The sequence below is a fragment of the Liolophura sinensis genome, chromosome 12 (assembly GCF_032854445.1).
Source record: "Liolophura sinensis isolate JHLJ2023 chromosome 12, CUHK_Ljap_v2, whole genome shotgun sequence".
In the NCBI taxonomy this organism is placed as follows: domain Eukaryota; kingdom Metazoa; phylum Mollusca; class Polyplacophora; order Chitonida; family Chitonidae; genus Liolophura; species Liolophura sinensis.
In genome coordinates, this window is record NC_088306.1 from 6,885,660 (window position 1) to 6,902,650 (window position 16,991).

Sequence of the window (16,991 nt, forward strand, 5' to 3'; positions counted from 1 at the left end):
TTGAATTAAAGCCTTCAAGTTTGAATTTCGGGCCGTTTTGTTAATGGATTTTGTTCATTTCTTGACAAAATTATGGCTGTTTGTATGCACGTAAAAACTCTTCGGGGTTCTTTTTTTCCCAATGATTTCCTTGTTACGAAATTAGGCTTAGTTCATGGCTTCACAATAAGAAGTGACGTGTCAAGTTCCAATTTTGAACTGTTGTGCCATATTTTCTATAATATTATGACCGTTTATATGTTGTTCGGAACTGTAACAGTGCACGGCGTTGCCGAGACAACTTTCTCGGAGCGCTTCGTCTATTTTCAACAAAATTATGCTGGTTGTTCTTCTGTGGGCTTTTGTGGGCAAGGCTAGTATTCCAGTGGCTCAAACTGTTACAGGTCTTTTCATTACATCAGAACGCTTTTCACATAATAACAGTGCTGAGAGGTTGGCGCAAGGAAACATGACTAGTCGACGGTATAATGTGACTTGATGGAGTGTCCTGTCGGGTGTCCTGTCGGGTGTCTTTGGCATGATACTTCATTGACGGCAGCACTTTGGCGGCTTGGACTCGCCATGTCACAAGACACAGTATATAGTATATATACACACACACCTAATAACTCCTCGTCGTCATATGATTGAAAAATTGTTAAGTATGATGTTAAACCCAAAGCATTCATTCATTCATTTTTCTGTGGTACAGAAAATTTGGCCCGATAATCCAGGACCTAGCCAAGGTGTGTCTGCAAGCTTCTCCGGAGAAACGACCATCAGCCTCGCAAATATTGTCCATCCCGTCTCTGTTGCCCTTTGTCCAGGGCTATGTCAGCAGACAGAACACGCTGGTGCGCTCACACCGTTCCCAAGCCGGCAGGAGCACGCCAACGGACATCATCCGAAATCGTGTCATTTCTAAAAGAGAGCTGTGTTCCCGCCAAAGTCTGCAAGGCGCCTCCCCGGAATCACCACCGTCAAAAACGTCCAAACCTTCTACGCCACTACTCTTGGGACAGAGGAGTCGGGATAGAACTCCGTGCGCCAGCCCTATGGCAAGAAGAGGCGTCGTAGGCGAGCGCCAGAATTGTTTAATTAAGGTAGGCATTTGTTTAGATGATATGTTTGAGTATTATTCTCTGATCTCACTGATCCTGGGACCTTGCTGACAATAAGCGATCGTCGTCGGTTATGTGCTTTTGTCGTTAACTTGTCAAAGGGCGGTAGTTTTCCCCGGTTAGTCGGATTTTCTCGACCTATAATACTGACAGCCATCGTATTAGTGATGAACTCCTGACTACTCTTTTAAACAAGAGTCAAATAAATAAATGATCATATTATGTTTAGTTAGCTTATAACAGACATGTTGGGGCCTCCGTGGCTCAGTTGGTTAGCGCTTTAGAGCAGCGTAATGACCCAGGAGTCTCTCACCAATGCGGTCGCTGTGAGTTCAAGTCCAACTCATGCTGGCTTTCTCTCCGGCCGTATGTGGGAAGGTCTGTCAGCTACCTGCGGATGGTCGTGGGTTTCCTCCGGGTTCTGCCCGGTTTCCACCCACCATAATGCTGGCCGCCGTCGTATAAGTAAAATATTCTTGAGTACGGCGTAAAACACCAATCAAAAAAAAAAAAAAATAAAAACAGACTTGTTTGTTTGAGTACCGCAATACTATAATCAAATAAATAAATAAATAAATAAAAAGGCTTTGAAAAAAAACGCCGGCTCTCCCCTTTCCTCCACTGATAAACCTGATCGCCATTGAGGATAGTGAGAAATTCATGGGTATAACGTTAAATACTATCAATCTACAAAGCATTCCGATAGCGCCACTCCCACCACAGCTTAATGTACAAACTCCCATAATATATACAAAGGGGCAGTTCTAAGGGGCAATGCGTGGGTGTCCTATGTATCAATGGAGAAGAATTGTTTTAACATCCAGAATGTTTATCACTGCTAAAATTAAATGAACTTTAATGAAATTTAATTTTCGGTCACTTGACTCCCCTGCGCCATTGCGTAACAAAACCGTGAAACTCGGGAAGGTATAGGGAAATGACCAAGGGCGGCTTACGGAGAGCTGTACCTGGTAAAAACTGTAATGCACAGTATGGTCACTATAGACAAGAGGCCTGTCGCTACTGAAAGGGCAATTGCTAGCATGTGGTCTGTCTCCAAATCAACAGGTTAAAGCACAAATAAACTGGAGTAGCTTATGTTTTTTTTTTCTACAGAGTGATCGAACACCCCCAGGATCTGCCGAAATTCGCAAGATCACCCTGAAGAAATTGGAAGGAGCCACTCCGAAGATTTCCCAGATGATCCTTCGCCAACGTGCCGTACAGTCGGCTCATTGTACAAGATCAACTGACGTACCAAAGGTCTCTTTATCTCCTTGTTATTTTTGCTAATTACAAATTTTGTTTATTTCAGATATCTGCGGATGGTCTTGGGTCCCACCTGGGCTCTACCCGGTTTCTTCCCACCATAATGCTGGCCACCATCGTATAAGTGAAATATTCTTGAGTACGGCGTAAAACACCAACCAAATAAAGTAAATTATTTCAGATATTGCTGACCATATAATGTACAAATGTGCAATAAATATAGAATAAAAATAAGTACATGTACTACAGAAAGGGTTAGTACTTAAAAACAGAAGTACATCCGAATAGATATTGTAATTCAAATAGTGGGTCACACAAGACGCAATTTCGCCTTTTCAGCCTTGTTGGCAGTATCCATGGATATTGTATGGATGAATACTTTGAGTCATACATATAGAGTAGATTAAGCAGAAACACTGAATCTCGTCAAACGGATATATATTTAAACATAGGACCTAAAAACGCTTGTCGTTCAATCACAGATAACCGAGGTGCGGGCTTAATAATGCCTTTGAACAGTGAGTTTGCACAATTCACTGCCCTCGCTGTTCGTGGCCATGGTAACAGTAAGGGTTGATGACGCTGGTGAGACCATTTGCGCAGTCTAAATTTCATTGACGACCAAAAGGAGGGGGTTTCGAGCTAGAACTCATCTATCGCTAATAGTGAAAATGTCCTACTGTATCATGTGACCTGTCAAAATGCTAGGCAACTATTCCGGTGACACAGTATAATTTATTAAAAAAAAATTCGCAAAAATTTACTTAGAGTAGACAAACGATGGAGAAAACTGAGGAGTTGAACTTTTGTGAACTTGAAGTTTGTAAAAGAAAAAAGTGTCATTTTTCCCTATGGAATACGCTGAGAAAAATGAGGTGAATGAATATCTACATAGGCTGCCTAACATTTTTCACAAGTCACATGATATAGGAGGACTATTTTTACCTTCAACGACAAAAGAATTCAAACTCGAAACTATCCTATTGTCTTCCACAAATAGTGTGTGTGTGGTTTTCGCCCGGCATTCCTCTTTCGTCCACTCATAAATTTGACCTCCTTGGTATAAGTCATATATTTTAACAACCAAAAACAGTAAAAACACAAGTGGTTTCGAGTGTGACGTGACACACCTGTTTTGATGTAAACAACAGTTTTACTAAATTTGTTACACATGCATTACATCTGTCTGTAAGACGTATATATTTATGTACACAGTTGTTGGACTTCTATTATTAGAAGAGGTGCCCCCAAATACCTTGTATACAATACTATCTGTTCTTTTCTCATTTAAGAAAGAATGAATAAATAATTCCGACGTAACCCTACTTTGGCAATATTGCAGTACTATTGGCACATGGGAAGGCAGAAATCGTGGAAACCAAATTTGAGAATATCTTTTCTCACCTTTTATTAGAAGTTTTCACCGTTCTTCTGTTTTCTACTCCTTTAATGTTTGTGCAGTCACCCTTGCCATCAGTTTGTCTATACAAGGAGTTGACCAAGATCCGAGCCCTCTCCGTAGATAGCAGCGCTATGTTGAATCCTGCTCCTGGTGGCAAAGGTGAAGCGGAGTTTACACGTCGCCCTCGCGAGTGTGGTCTGTTAGGATTCGAAAAATCTTGACTAGAATGCGTTGAGGGACGTTACTACAATGCAGGTGCCAGAAGGTCCATATAGAGCGATGAACAAGCGAGACCTATTTGACCGAGAAACCTTGCCAATGACCTTTGTGCGACGATTGCCTGCATTAACGACGTTTAAAGCCTGGATCCACCACTGACCTGAAGATTTAAGTACCAAAAAATTAAAAATTTTATGAGCAAATAAGCTAATGCTTTACTTTTACAAACAAAACTGTCTTGATATCACTGGTAAAGGGAAAACCAACAAATTTTCTATTTTTTGCTTTTAAAGATTTGCATCTGCTTTTAAACTTCATTCTAGTTGTAATATGTATAAGATTTCCAAATGGCATTCTAGTGCTTTTGCCTCGTTCTCACGCTCGTGTGTGAACTGAACGCTTTCACAACTCGTGTTCGATAGTGTAAACATTGTGTAATTATATTTAAAAAGCTTAAATATAAAAAATATATTTTGGCAACCCTGTTTTGTTTGTTTTTTCTCCTTTCGTTTAATAATTTTTCTTGAACATCCTTAACGTGGATACAAATATTACATTTGAAAAAGAAACCATGTGAACAGAATGTTCTAAAACCATATGGCGCCCATGTTGGAGCAAAATGACCTGGAGATAGGAGCGAAATGACCGGGAGTATGGAGCGAAATGGCTTATAATTGTCGCCTTTCTCGAGTTAAAATTAAATTTATCCATTCAGCCGATTTTTTCTTTTACGATGTCTTTCACTTATACGACGACGATCAGCATTACGTTGGGAGGGAACTTATAAAAATAAATCATAGCTGTATTCGAGGTGTTGTTAGTACTGAAGTAAGCATGGAGGTCCACTGCTGGCCCAGTTGGTTAAAGAATGGTTTTTACATCAGTTAATCCACCTAGATCAAGAGTGTTTGTGGGATTCAATTCACTGAGCATTGGTTCCGTTAAGGGTCTAATGCTTGTAGGATCCTTCGCGAAGGTTTCCTCCACCCATGCCCTAATTAAGAAGAGTCGTGGGGTAGTGTTGGTCCAATGATAAAAGGTGCTCGCCTTTCAAATACGAGGACACACGAGGTGCAGAGAATTTATTGTTACTTTATTGGTGTTACTTACAGCCGGACAGGAAGCAAGCATGAGCTGGACTTGAACTAACAGCGACCGCATTGGTGAGAGGGTCCTCAGCCATTACGCTGCGCTAGCGTAACCAACTGAGCCACGGCGGCCCCCAGAGAGTTTATAGATTCCCCCACTGTCTCGGATGGTCGGGCCTTGGCGATAAAAAGCGGTTGAACATCTTTGCCTAGGCCGTTTGCTTAATCTAACGTCCTTTGATAATCTCTTGTCTTTTACCAATATTCTGTGTATCTTTGTACGTCATATGTCGGGATCCGGCCGGACGTGGGAAGGTCTTCCAGCAACCTGCTGGTGGTCGTGGGTTCCCACCGGTTGTGCCCGGTTTCCTCTCACCATAATGCCGATCGCCGTCGTATAGTTAAATATTCTTGAGTAAAACACCAATCAAATAAATAAATAAATATAACATATGTCAGGAAAGCCCCTCAGTACCTCGACAAAGATACTCCACCTATATATATATGGCCTCCATATTACTATAAATCAAACATTCTTGAGTATAGCGTTGAACAACAATAAAACAAATGACAAAATAAATGAACTAGTTAAGTAAGCTAGTCTTGCGTATCCGTACGTCACAGAACACTAGTCGTTTAAAACAATTAAGATGTGATTTCAAGGAAGTGTGTGCACATACTAGTTCCGCCACATTTTCTGAACGTTGAATGGAAGTCTTGGCTTTCTTCAATTTTGAGGAAAAAAAATACTGCCAAGTTATTAAGGGCAGTACTCATGTTTGACGATTGTACGGGGATTCCCCTTGGTTATCCGACCACCTTTGACGTATTGTGAGTACCTTAACACAGGTAACAAACATTTTTTGCTAAATTTAAATCGAACAACAATTTATTGTTGTGAGCAATACCCTGTTTTCTGTAGCGATCTGGCAAAATGCCAGCACAAGCTCAGTATAAAATAATCCAACCTAAATCCTAGCCAATTGTGGAATGATATGCGCTATTAATGTTACCTGATTGGTCCTAAAAGTCTGGGGTGTTTCCGCATAATCGTAAGCGCCCTAAACTCCACACTTTTGTAAACCCCACTGATTTTTTAGTTTGAACATATAAGGAAATATAAAAACTCAAACATTCGATAAAAAACACTTATTATACACCATATATTTTTGTGGTGATCGTGCCGGATGCTTTTATATTGCACTAGCCATTAGCTACGTCCGCATTTACACCATTAACAACCTTAGGTTTCCATTACGGCATCCAATTATAGCGCACATAATCTTGTGCTACTCATAAAATATTTGTACCAGTTTTACTACCTTACATTTTTGTCTTGATTGTTCATTTTAGGCGATAAAAGAACAGCGTAATATCTGGTTCTCTTTTTCCATAACGGAAGCGTGAACTCATTTATCAGGACTGTAAATTTCTGCACTCATTTACTTGTGTAGCAGTTTCAAATTACTAATTCTAAAATAAATGTGAATACAAAAACCACAAATTAGTCATAAACTATTATCATGCAATAGAGGGGACCAGGAAGCGATACCATTCATACGTCACAATGAAGAGTCACAGATCTGATCGTCAGTGTCGACATTCGTAGACCCAAAACGGGAGTTCCAAGTCGGTAATTGGATAATTTAGCATTCCCACTACAAAGGGAAATATAAACGTGATGAGCAACGACTATACAGTGATGTTTTTGTTTAAAAATGTATATATTTATTAACTTAATTGGTGTTTTACGCCGTACTCAAGAATATTGTATTTATGCTATACAGCGGCCATGGTTATGGCAGGACGAAACCGGGCAAAAATTTATGTAAGACCCAAGATGTAACACTTTGTGAGCCTAAAAAGACGTACTATGGTACGGCGGGGAATTCCCGGTACACTACTTGAATCAGAAGGATATAACTTGGTAGAAGTGCCCATAAAGCTACATGGTCATAGAAGAGATGGTTGTTTAGTATTTTAGCCAAAAATACACTCTCGATCGCTAAAAACGACACGTTTTGGTTGAGTGGGTGAGCGCTTGGATTTTGTTTTCAGTCATATGACGACGACTTTTTGATTAAAATGAGGCACTGTGTTTTTAGTGTACCATATGAAATTATGGGAGTTTTTTTTTTTCTGTGGAAATATACTATTGTGTGAGTAAAGATATAGGTAAGTAAATAGTAAATAAGTGTGTCCATGACTTAAAATTGATAATTAAGGTGTGCTAATGCGCAAAATGTTGGCAGCCGTGTTTATAATAATAGATTCTTCTACACAGTTTTTTTTCTTGGTTTTGGCACTCTAACGTGCTTCCCGGTAAAACCATTAACAGTATCAAGTATAATCACACATTGTGGCATTCTATTTTTTGGAGAAAATCTATAGAGACATGAATGCGTTCATTTTATGTAAATGATCACCTGTATTGCTGTGTTCCATATGTGCCGCGAAAAAGTGCTTGTATCAACTTGTTTAAACATGTTTAAACAGGTAAGTGTTTAAACGGTAAGAAAGTACACTCCCCCCACCCTCCCAGTCCACTTAAAGGATACATAAACTGCTTACTTTTTATTTCTTCATATGAAAGTGGCCTAACATATAACGGTACACAAAGCCGCCAAACTGTTTTCCTGGGGTGTAAAAATGGCTTAACGGTTAGTCCGTAAATAAAGTAGCCTGCTGTGGTCACGTCAAGAGTGATAGCTTTTAAAACAACTTTATTGGAAGGAGAGCCCGGAATGTTCATTAATGACGTCATTTCTGAATATTCTCCACCATTGACGGATATATGCATAAAATAGAGGGCCATTAAGAAGTATAAAATATGCCCCCAAAATGAAAAACAATTTTCTCATTTCTTGGCATATGTTTCATCATTTTTCACACAACCATACCCGTTGTTTTAAAGTACCTCTACATGTATCCTTTAAGCAGAATTAGATTTTTAAAAAATGCAGTGATGTCAATGATCTGGAATTATTCAAAATGTCGTGTTATCACCATAGTAATAATCATTAACACGAAAAAAAATGCACAGGAACCAGACCTGGGGGATGCTTGGTCAACTTGAAAAACCCAAGTTTATGCAGGAATACGAAAAACTAGGAATACGAAAAAAAAAAACGGCCTAACATGTGGTGATGAACATCTAATCAGAGAATGAAACAAGTTCCTGATGTTAAAATCAAACGTATATATACATGCATATGATCCAACTCGGAATTGAACCGTTGTCTTGTGGATTGTGAATGGGGCGTTGTAGCAATCCGTCATGTCGCAATGATATAAAGGAGAGCAGCGGGTTGAGAAACAAGTTCAGATTGGATTGGTCTTGACCTTGCGTCGGGTAGACATTCTCTTGGGGCTTCCCCTCGCTTGTCCACCATTTAGCTCGCCGTCGTTTTCATGTAAGTACGCTTCACCCGCAGCTGCAGCTATTTTGAAAATTGTCAGCTCCTAAAGGTCTGTACAAGAAATCCTGGCAGATTAATGTCAATAAGCACTCGACTGGATCTCATGAACACACACAACCAAAAAGGTTGCACAAATGCTTGACTTTCAACATTGTAAGGCGGCCATAAAGCATGTGTCTGTCTAGCTCAAAGCTAGCTGGGACACTACGAGTAAGAGTGCTCAGCTCCAGTATAACTCAGCCCCAGGTTCACAATTTAACCAAAAATAACACGGCTTAATCCGTCCCTTATATTTGGTATGCACTCATTCCAACAGCCATCCAGCACATTGCCAGGACTGTGCGGAAGTTCATCTTCAAAACATGGTGGGCGTTGGTTCGACTTGTTATATTCGAAAGGTTAATGGGCTGGATTACTGTAAAATTTGGCCTATCGATGCTGGCTTGAACATATGTACATTTTGGGTGGCTTAGCGAATCAATGCATACATGTACCAAATATAAGACGGGTTCGAACCGTTATTCTTTGTGAAACTGTATACGTGGAGGTAAGTCACATCGCAGCTGTGCGCCATATCACCGTAGTGTCCCAGGTAGCTTTGGGAAGGTGTATCTCTTAACGTATACGGAAAACGTATGGTTTTAATGTCTTAATGTGCAGTTTAGGGTGTGCGCTAACATATTTAAGTATAAATAAAATATCTCAGCCTTGTTTTGAGGGGCAGTTTTTTAAAGGCTCCAGTGGTCAAAGCGGATATTAGGAAACATGCTACCTTGGCGACAGCGGTGATAGATGTTAATGCAAATATATGTGAGCAAAATATCCCAGTTGAAAGATGGCCGGTAAGTTCACTGTTGACGTGATTTCCGAACATTGAGGAAAACAGACATAAAATAAAATGTGGTACAACATTTATTTTTTTTTATTTCATTGGTGTTTTACGTCGTACTCCAGAATATTTTACTTATACGACGGCGGCCAGCATTACCGTGGGAGGAAACCGGGCAGAGCCCCGGGGGAAACCGAGGCAGACCTTCCCACGTACGGCCGGAGAAGAAGCCAGCATGAGCTTAACTTGAACTCACAGCGACCGCACTGGTGAGAGGCTCCACGGTCACTACGCTGCGCTAGCGCGCTAACCAACTGTGGTACAATAAAATGTCCCCCCCCCCGCCCCCCAAATAATAATAATAATAAAAAAAATGTGGCATAATTTGTTTATTTCCCATTTTTCCTTTTCATTTTCGGATTATTTTTCAGAAATTCCTGAACAGTCTATTAATTCATGAACCGTTTAACTGAATCCCCCATCTATCTACCTCCTTAATCCTGTAGTGATTATGCCTATTGCGAGAGCAACGTGATTCCTTATTTATTTCAAAACGGCTACATGAGTGGCCACCTGTTTAAATGTTGCAGATAACAAGATTTTAATTAGCAGCCTTGATAGATGCAAAAATAAACAAATGTATATCAGCAACCCTAAGCTCTGCACATTGCATTCAAATTCAGATGACCATCTCAGCAAAACTTCGGAACGTATATGGCGAATCCAATAGTTACGAAGATCTGACTGATCAATCTGCATGTTAACTGAAGGCCAAAATACACATACTGCTGGTGGTGTCCAGGTAACCACAAAAGTTACAGGATTTTAACAGGACGGCGAGTGAGATGTAGCCCCGTGCGACTTTCAATCACGATATAAACGAGGTGCAGGATTATTCTGATATTTGACAGCGAATTTGAAGCCTCCCTCGCTGACTCCATTCGCAGGGGCCATCGTAACAGTAAGTGGTCGGCAGGTCAGGTCAGTTTGCGCAGCCCAACATTCACTGAAGTCCAAATGCCCGTTAATGTGATTGTACGTTCAATGTGATGACAGCACAGCATTTGGAGTAATTCTTCACCAGTGAGGTCTAATAAATTCCAGTTAACTACACTGCATTTTTGTTTATCTAATTTTGTTTAAGACATGGTGCTAGGGAGCATGTAGTTTGCTACTATTTATGCATTTATATGAACAGTTAGAAAACTCTCACAGGGGTAAACTGATATGAAACTATTTCATTGGTTACGTGTGACCATTATCCAGCTACGACACTGTTCTCGCTGCCCTGGTTTTACTCTAGAGGCCTTGTCATTTTATTCCATTGATTATAACTTCACTTATATGTTTTCTCTCTCCTTTGGCATGCACATTTTGCACTGTTGTAGTCATTGAAACACCACACGTGGGCGACAATCACGCGGGGTTGTTCTTCAAATTCTATTCCATTCTATCATCTCTGTGCATTCTGATGTCTGGTGTAATCCGACGGACACTAGCTCCGGAACAGTCTGATCATGTGACGGCACTCAAGTCATCTGCTCAAAATACCACGCGTACATTCGTCAATCATCACCATAATTCATTGCAAGGCATATCACACGTTTACACTTCTTGTGATTTCTTGCAACTATGAGATCAAATTTCACCGTGCATGACGGAAAAAAAAAACAATCACGTCATTTCAATAACACCGAAGTAAGTTGATATGGGTTCTAGCGAGAGCAAAGACGTATTGGACACCCTAACGAAGACTCTGTCATGATAATTTAGCATGAAAATGCCAGACATGTAACTTGGGTTTCTGCACAAATGTATAGCATTGTCAGCAGATTTCGTGAGTTCCGACATCATCAGACATTCTTCGCCTCCGTTAGCGTAAATCACATTGTAACGACAGATTTTATGAGTGTATTGCCGTATCTGGCGAGTGTCGCCCTCTGGTGGCGGCGGGTGACCGTCACTGAACTGCACCTGGCTGTATACAACATATAGGCCTTTCCGAGGGATTCTGATCTGCCCGTCTTTCAGGCTGACGCCTCTAATGAGTGATAGTCTTCGAGATGTAAGCCAGTTCTTTATTGGTGGATACAGGTCAACTGGTGCGTTCGAGGAATCTGGAATACAAGAAGAATAAAAAAGCTCAGAATAAAACAAGATGCCGCTACGCCCTAAACAAAAGTAGATGGAATTCTGCGGAATCTTGCCTCTTAAACACCTACGCATTCACTTGTTATCTGCGTTCAAACATGTTTAAAGTTTTATCCCTCTTAGGACCATAACAGTAAACTCAAGTTTCCATCACAAGAAGCAACATTTTAGTCTTTAAGTAACACAGATTACAAATACTTAAAAGAAAAGACAACGCTAGACAAAACTATAAATGCACAAATCAAGTAAACCATCTGAAACTTGAGAGAATCGAAAGTGGCGGCAAGTTATCAGTTTTAACCAGTCATGTGCGAATTATTTCCAAATGTCACCCTAACCCTGTTTTGCCTTTTTACCTTGTGTATGTCACCCGAATCCTATTTTGCCGTTTTACCTTATGTATGTGGATACGAGAGACTCGACACCGTGTACTCGTCTAGGTCTATTTTCCATTCCTTGTCCTAGTGCTGGCGTGCTAACTCCCTAGGCCACGGAGGCCCCGTTCTTACGTTTGGAAATGTGTCCTGCACATGTTGACGTGTAATTGACATTGTATAGCGACCACTTTAAGCTGGTTAGCGTGACAGCGTGGCGCAATGAATCAGCATCTCACCAATGCGGAAACCGTGAGTTCAAGACCAGCTCATGCTTGCTTCCGCTCCAACCATATGTGGAAAGGTCTACCTGCGGATGGTCGCGGGTTTACGTCTAGTTCTGCCCGGTTTCCTTTCAACATAACGCTGTCCGCCGCTCTCATATATTCTTGAGAACAGCTTGAAACGCCAATGCATTAACAGTTAAATAAAATATGTAAGCCTGTACATGTGTAGGGGCTATATACAGCTGTAATACTATAGAATCTTGGTGCAGTTCTACATTGTTATAGAATGTAGTTCAGAATGACAAATATACACGTGATAATTTCATTGCTTAGTATAGTTTCGTATTTCTGCCAAGATACCACCTCAGTCCTTTGTTCGACACAGACTATGTCATATCCAACCTCACTACCTTTCTCTTCGTTTGTATACGCTCTGATGATTAACTTTGCGCCATGTGTAAGTAACTCGACTTGGTGACGTTAGTTGTCGACCTCTCGCCTACCAGCTGATCTTGTCTTTCATCACCTCTGAAATGACCGTTCCGGATCAGGAAAACTTTCAGTGGATGACAAAAAGAATGGGTGTAGAATTTCCACCATCCTGACTCACCTGTATCATTCTGCCGCCCGGCCAGCAGGTGAGCGAACGCCCGTGGGCGGGAAGATGGGCGAGCAGGCTGACCGGGAGGGATTGAAGGCTGTTCTGTCTCATGAGTAGCGTTCAGTAAGGCTGCCAAGAAAATGAGGGGGTAAAATTCATGCAATGAGACATCATGTTTTAGACAGAAGTTTGCATGTTGTCTAATAGACTCGCGCCTGTTTCACCCCTATACGGCTTAAAGAAGTCTGTCCTAAGCTGTATAGACACCCATCTTTCTCTGCTGTTACGTCACAGAGCTTGTGAAGTGCGTCTAAGAGTTTACGAGAACGAGAAACAGTCACGTATTACACAAATGAGCAAAAAACACAATTCTTGGAATGGAACGTTTTAGGCGCGTTATGTTTGCCAATTCAGTGAGCATTCTAATCTGATTTTCCTTTTTTTTCAATGTTTTCCTTTCTGTTCACAATTTCCGTCCAGCCTTCTACGAAAAATGCCTGGCACCTTAGTCACTATACATGAATTTGACTCGCTCAATTTATAAAGGCGACAACCTTGCAATGACATTTAAATCAACAAGTAATTTTTAAGAAGATTAAATATACATACCCTTTGCCGTTTCTATGGCGATTTGGCGTTTTACAAGCTGGAAAACAAAATATATGTTACTTATTATCTCTGACATCACTATTCTACCAGGCTATTTAACAGTGTTTGCCTCACTAGACAGTAACCACCCGACCAGCATTTGACCTGTCAATAGAAATATGTGTATCAAGTAGCCATGGTCAAAGGAAAAACATTTAAGCTTGCAAATTTTAAGACTCCATCAGACTTGTATCCGGGTTTCCAAAAGTCATCCAACGGCCAGTGGACAATTGTGTTGATTTGATATATACTTAAAAATATTTTACTTGTACGGTAGCCCGGTTTCTTCCCACCATAATGCTGGCCACCGTCGAATAAGGTAAAATATTCTTGAGTACGGCGTAAAACATCAATCAAGTGAATAAATAAAATTACACTGCAGTGGTCATGTTGATGGGTGTGAATCTGGTATAGCCCACAGAAAATATCAAAGTGCCTGGCAAACCTTCAGATTTAAGGCCGCAACTGAACCCGGGGAAATTGGATTCAACCAAGCTCCCTCGACGGTCAGTTGCCGATTCCCTGCACGGGGAACGACGTCATGGTTGGATGTATTGTGTGAAGATACTTATTTCGAGTTCTTAGGGTGGGGACTCGCCTTCATTGAGCAGCATGCTGTTTAATCCCAAATGATTAATTGGTTGATTGATTTTTACTGATTGCTGTTGATTTTACTCTATAATTCTTCACTTATATATGATGTCGTTCAGTTTTATGGGCGGAGGAAACCAGACCTCCGAAGTTAAACCACTGACCTTTGGCGAGTTACCAATGACCTTTCCCACGTTTTACTGACAGACTAGCATGCATTGTTGGTGAAAGACAAGACAAGCGGTCTTCAGTAAGCGATAGGCCGGGCAAAGGCCTCTCCTATGCCAACAAACGCCTGTTTTCACCAAGAACTAGTTGAAGTCTACAAATTCCTTGTCGTAGACATTTGCAAATGAATGCATACATTAAACAAAATAACATCCCTCACCAGTTTGATCAATTTGCCGTTTTCCTCTGAAGTCCTGGAGCAACAAATAAGAACGCCGTCCTCGATAAACCTGAGGAACGATTTCAATTCAGGCTCATCCTCCAGAAAAGGACCCAAGCTTAAGGCGGAACATGGCTGACAGGAAATAGTTTTATTCTTTCGATCGTAGATACGTGACGTCATGTTTGGCGTAGTAATCTTTGAAGCCAGTTGCTCCTCTAAGCTTGAAACGCGGAGAGATAAAGCGACGCACAGTGAACAGGTCCCGATACAGACAATCAAAGTAGTGCACATCAGAATAGCAGTCATTATGCTTTTAGACGACTCTTCTTTGAGTGACATTATGGCGATCAGTTGCGCTCTTGTAAATCTGTAACTTTGCTTTATCTGTGTAAAACAAGGGGGAAATTAAAACGTGTTTGTGTCCACGTGTAGGCTTTATATGGCACAGCTTTAACACCAAACAGCTATGGTTATCCTTAAAATCACCAAAATTTACTAAAACGAAAATGTCCACGGTAATGTATTCAACAATAAGTAGAACTCCTTCTCTGTAAAACGTGTAATGAGCGTTAATCTATGAAAAGAAAGAAAAAGGTAACATTTTTATCGTTTTCTGTCTTAATCAGTCCCAATCACTTCGCAATGCTAACCCTTCTCTTTCGTTTCGCTGCAGTAGGTTCCTTAACTGAATTAAACACTGAAGCCAGTTCCATTTAGTTACACGTAACTCTTTACTAGTTCATCCAGTAAAATCTTTCAACAAGTACCTTCAGCTACATGTTCGTCTATTGAAACCCATGCTATATGATGGTTTGACCTCATGTCTACGGTACACTAAACACCGACACTCTGATTGGTCACAACAGCCCCAAGGCTTTGAAACGTGCTACATATATTTGAACAGAACTCGAATTACCCACCAAAGGTTCTACAGAATATAACAGAATGCTCTTTCAATTTGCCAAAACGAAAATGAAACATAATGAACATAAACACTGTAGTCACATCTTTGAGAATGGGGTCAGTAGTACTTTGAAATTTAGGAATATAGAAAATGAAAATGAACACAGTTGTATTGGTCGTTCTTTACATAGTGAATTTAATGAAACCACTCCATACCACAGTTTATATAACATGTTGTTTTACTGAAAAATCGTAACATTAATCACCGAGAATGTATACCAGACATAGTGAGGAATACTGGATGATTTGTTTATTTATTCATTCATTTGATTGATGTTTTACGCGATAGATCCTGGTCTGACTTCAATTATTCAGACTTATAACTGACCAGTCACAGAAATTATTCGTATTCTCTGCCGTATACATTCGACCACCAACAAACATTGGGGAAAATAACAGCGTTTCTCTAAATGAAACCTGTTTTGAAATCAGTCTCATTACCAGTATAATGTTTGTGTGTGTGTGTTTTTTTTTAGTATTTCGCTAAAAAAAACAACGTCAACTGCGCAGATATTGTGGAATTCTGATTTTCTTTCACTTCGTAATTTTTTCTCTTTAAAGACAGATAAAATTCTCTTGTAGATATCACTTTCAGTGCATGTATTTAAAAAATTTAAAATGTCGTTTTGTTTCATAAATGTCGATCGATGGTGGATAGAAACACTGTAGTTTTTTCACCTGCTTACACGGTACCGTGAAAATCAGACGATTGTGAAATATGTGGATACAAAGGTAGTAGCCTGATTTCCTCGCGTGCATGGGTGTAATATAGGCCTATCAGCTAAAACTTGTCACCGATTATTCGTAACACATCGAGCGCGCGTGCAAATGAAGCAGGAAGGGCCGCCGGCCTCTATGATCGGTTCATTCGCGTGACAACTGAACTCAACTAGGAACTTATGCACATACTTCTCTAGATGCGCTGTCAGTCCGAGCATCTTTGTCAGTGAGTATTAACTCGAATTTCATCCATGCATGAAACGACGTGGCATTTGTTATCGAGTACAGGCTGCATTAAACAGTTAGCCCTAATGAAATAAATCGGCAAGTGAATCAGTAAATAAATAAGTAAATACCGAAATAGCGGGTTTATCACAGATTGTGATATTTTAAGTATAAAAGCATTTATCAACATTGAAACTGTGTATTTGCATAACACCATTATATGTTCAATATTGAGGAAAGCCAGTTTGATGAAACCTCTGTAGACAGAACCTGGAGAATAGCAGCGTGCCAGACATACCTGACAAACCTCTTCATGTGAAGCGTGTAGTACGGGGACGAGAGCTGGATTTGAACACGCAACCTCAGTGACCAAAGAATTGTCACCTTCTAGTAAATCTTCTCTGTAAATGACCAGGTAGATGTATATGACTATCTTACCTTCATTGGCTGCTCTTCTTCTGTTCGGGAAAAAACTTCGACACAAATCATCAAAAATGTCCTATGTTCATCTAACACGTCTCAAAGTAACGATCAGTATAATAATAGTGGGAGATTACTAAATTTATATACAGATACTGCCTCTCGTCGTCTGTGGGCGAAGGGAAAAATGATATCCGATGTTTCAGGAATAACGTCTCGTGACCCTAGCCCACCATCTGTCCTGTGGTTAGACTATTCTTCTTTTATAACTATTCACTCGCCATGCCTGAATAGCCTCCGCCTAGTATCACATCAGTACACAATTTAAAGCAATCTAGCTAGTCACCAGTGATT

At 40.4% G+C, this 16,991-nt stretch overlaps 1 protein-coding gene and 2 long non-coding RNA genes across 3 annotated transcripts; 1 reads left to right on the plus strand and 2 right to left on the minus strand.

Moving 5' to 3' along the window:
- The first annotated feature begins 873 nt into the window (after positions 1–873).
- On the plus strand, positions 874–4,384 carry LOC135478993 (uncharacterized). The gene is made up of 3 exons (XR_010445799.1): positions 874–1,082; positions 2,217–2,363; positions 3,831–4,384. It is a non-coding gene; the product is annotated as an uncharacterized LOC135478993 (long non-coding RNA).
- A 5,323-nt stretch (positions 4,385–9,707) lies between these two features.
- LOC135479392 (tumor necrosis factor ligand superfamily member 10-like) lies at positions 9,708–13,100 on the minus strand. The gene is made up of 3 exons (XM_064759217.1): positions 13,028–13,100; positions 12,689–12,808; positions 9,708–11,443 (listed from the first exon to the last, which is right to left on the minus strand). The coding sequence occupies exons 1-3, from the start codon at positions 13,098–13,100 to the stop codon at positions 11,001–11,003; spliced, it is 636 nt and encodes a 211-aa protein (XP_064615287.1). The 3' UTR covers positions 9,708–11,000.
- A 190-nt stretch (positions 13,101–13,290) lies between these two features.
- LOC135479892 (uncharacterized) lies at positions 13,291–16,991 on the minus strand. Its single transcript, XR_010445885.1, has 3 exons — positions 16,656–16,991; positions 14,307–14,693; positions 13,291–13,325 (listed from the first exon to the last, which is right to left on the minus strand). It is a non-coding gene; the product is annotated as an uncharacterized LOC135479892 (long non-coding RNA).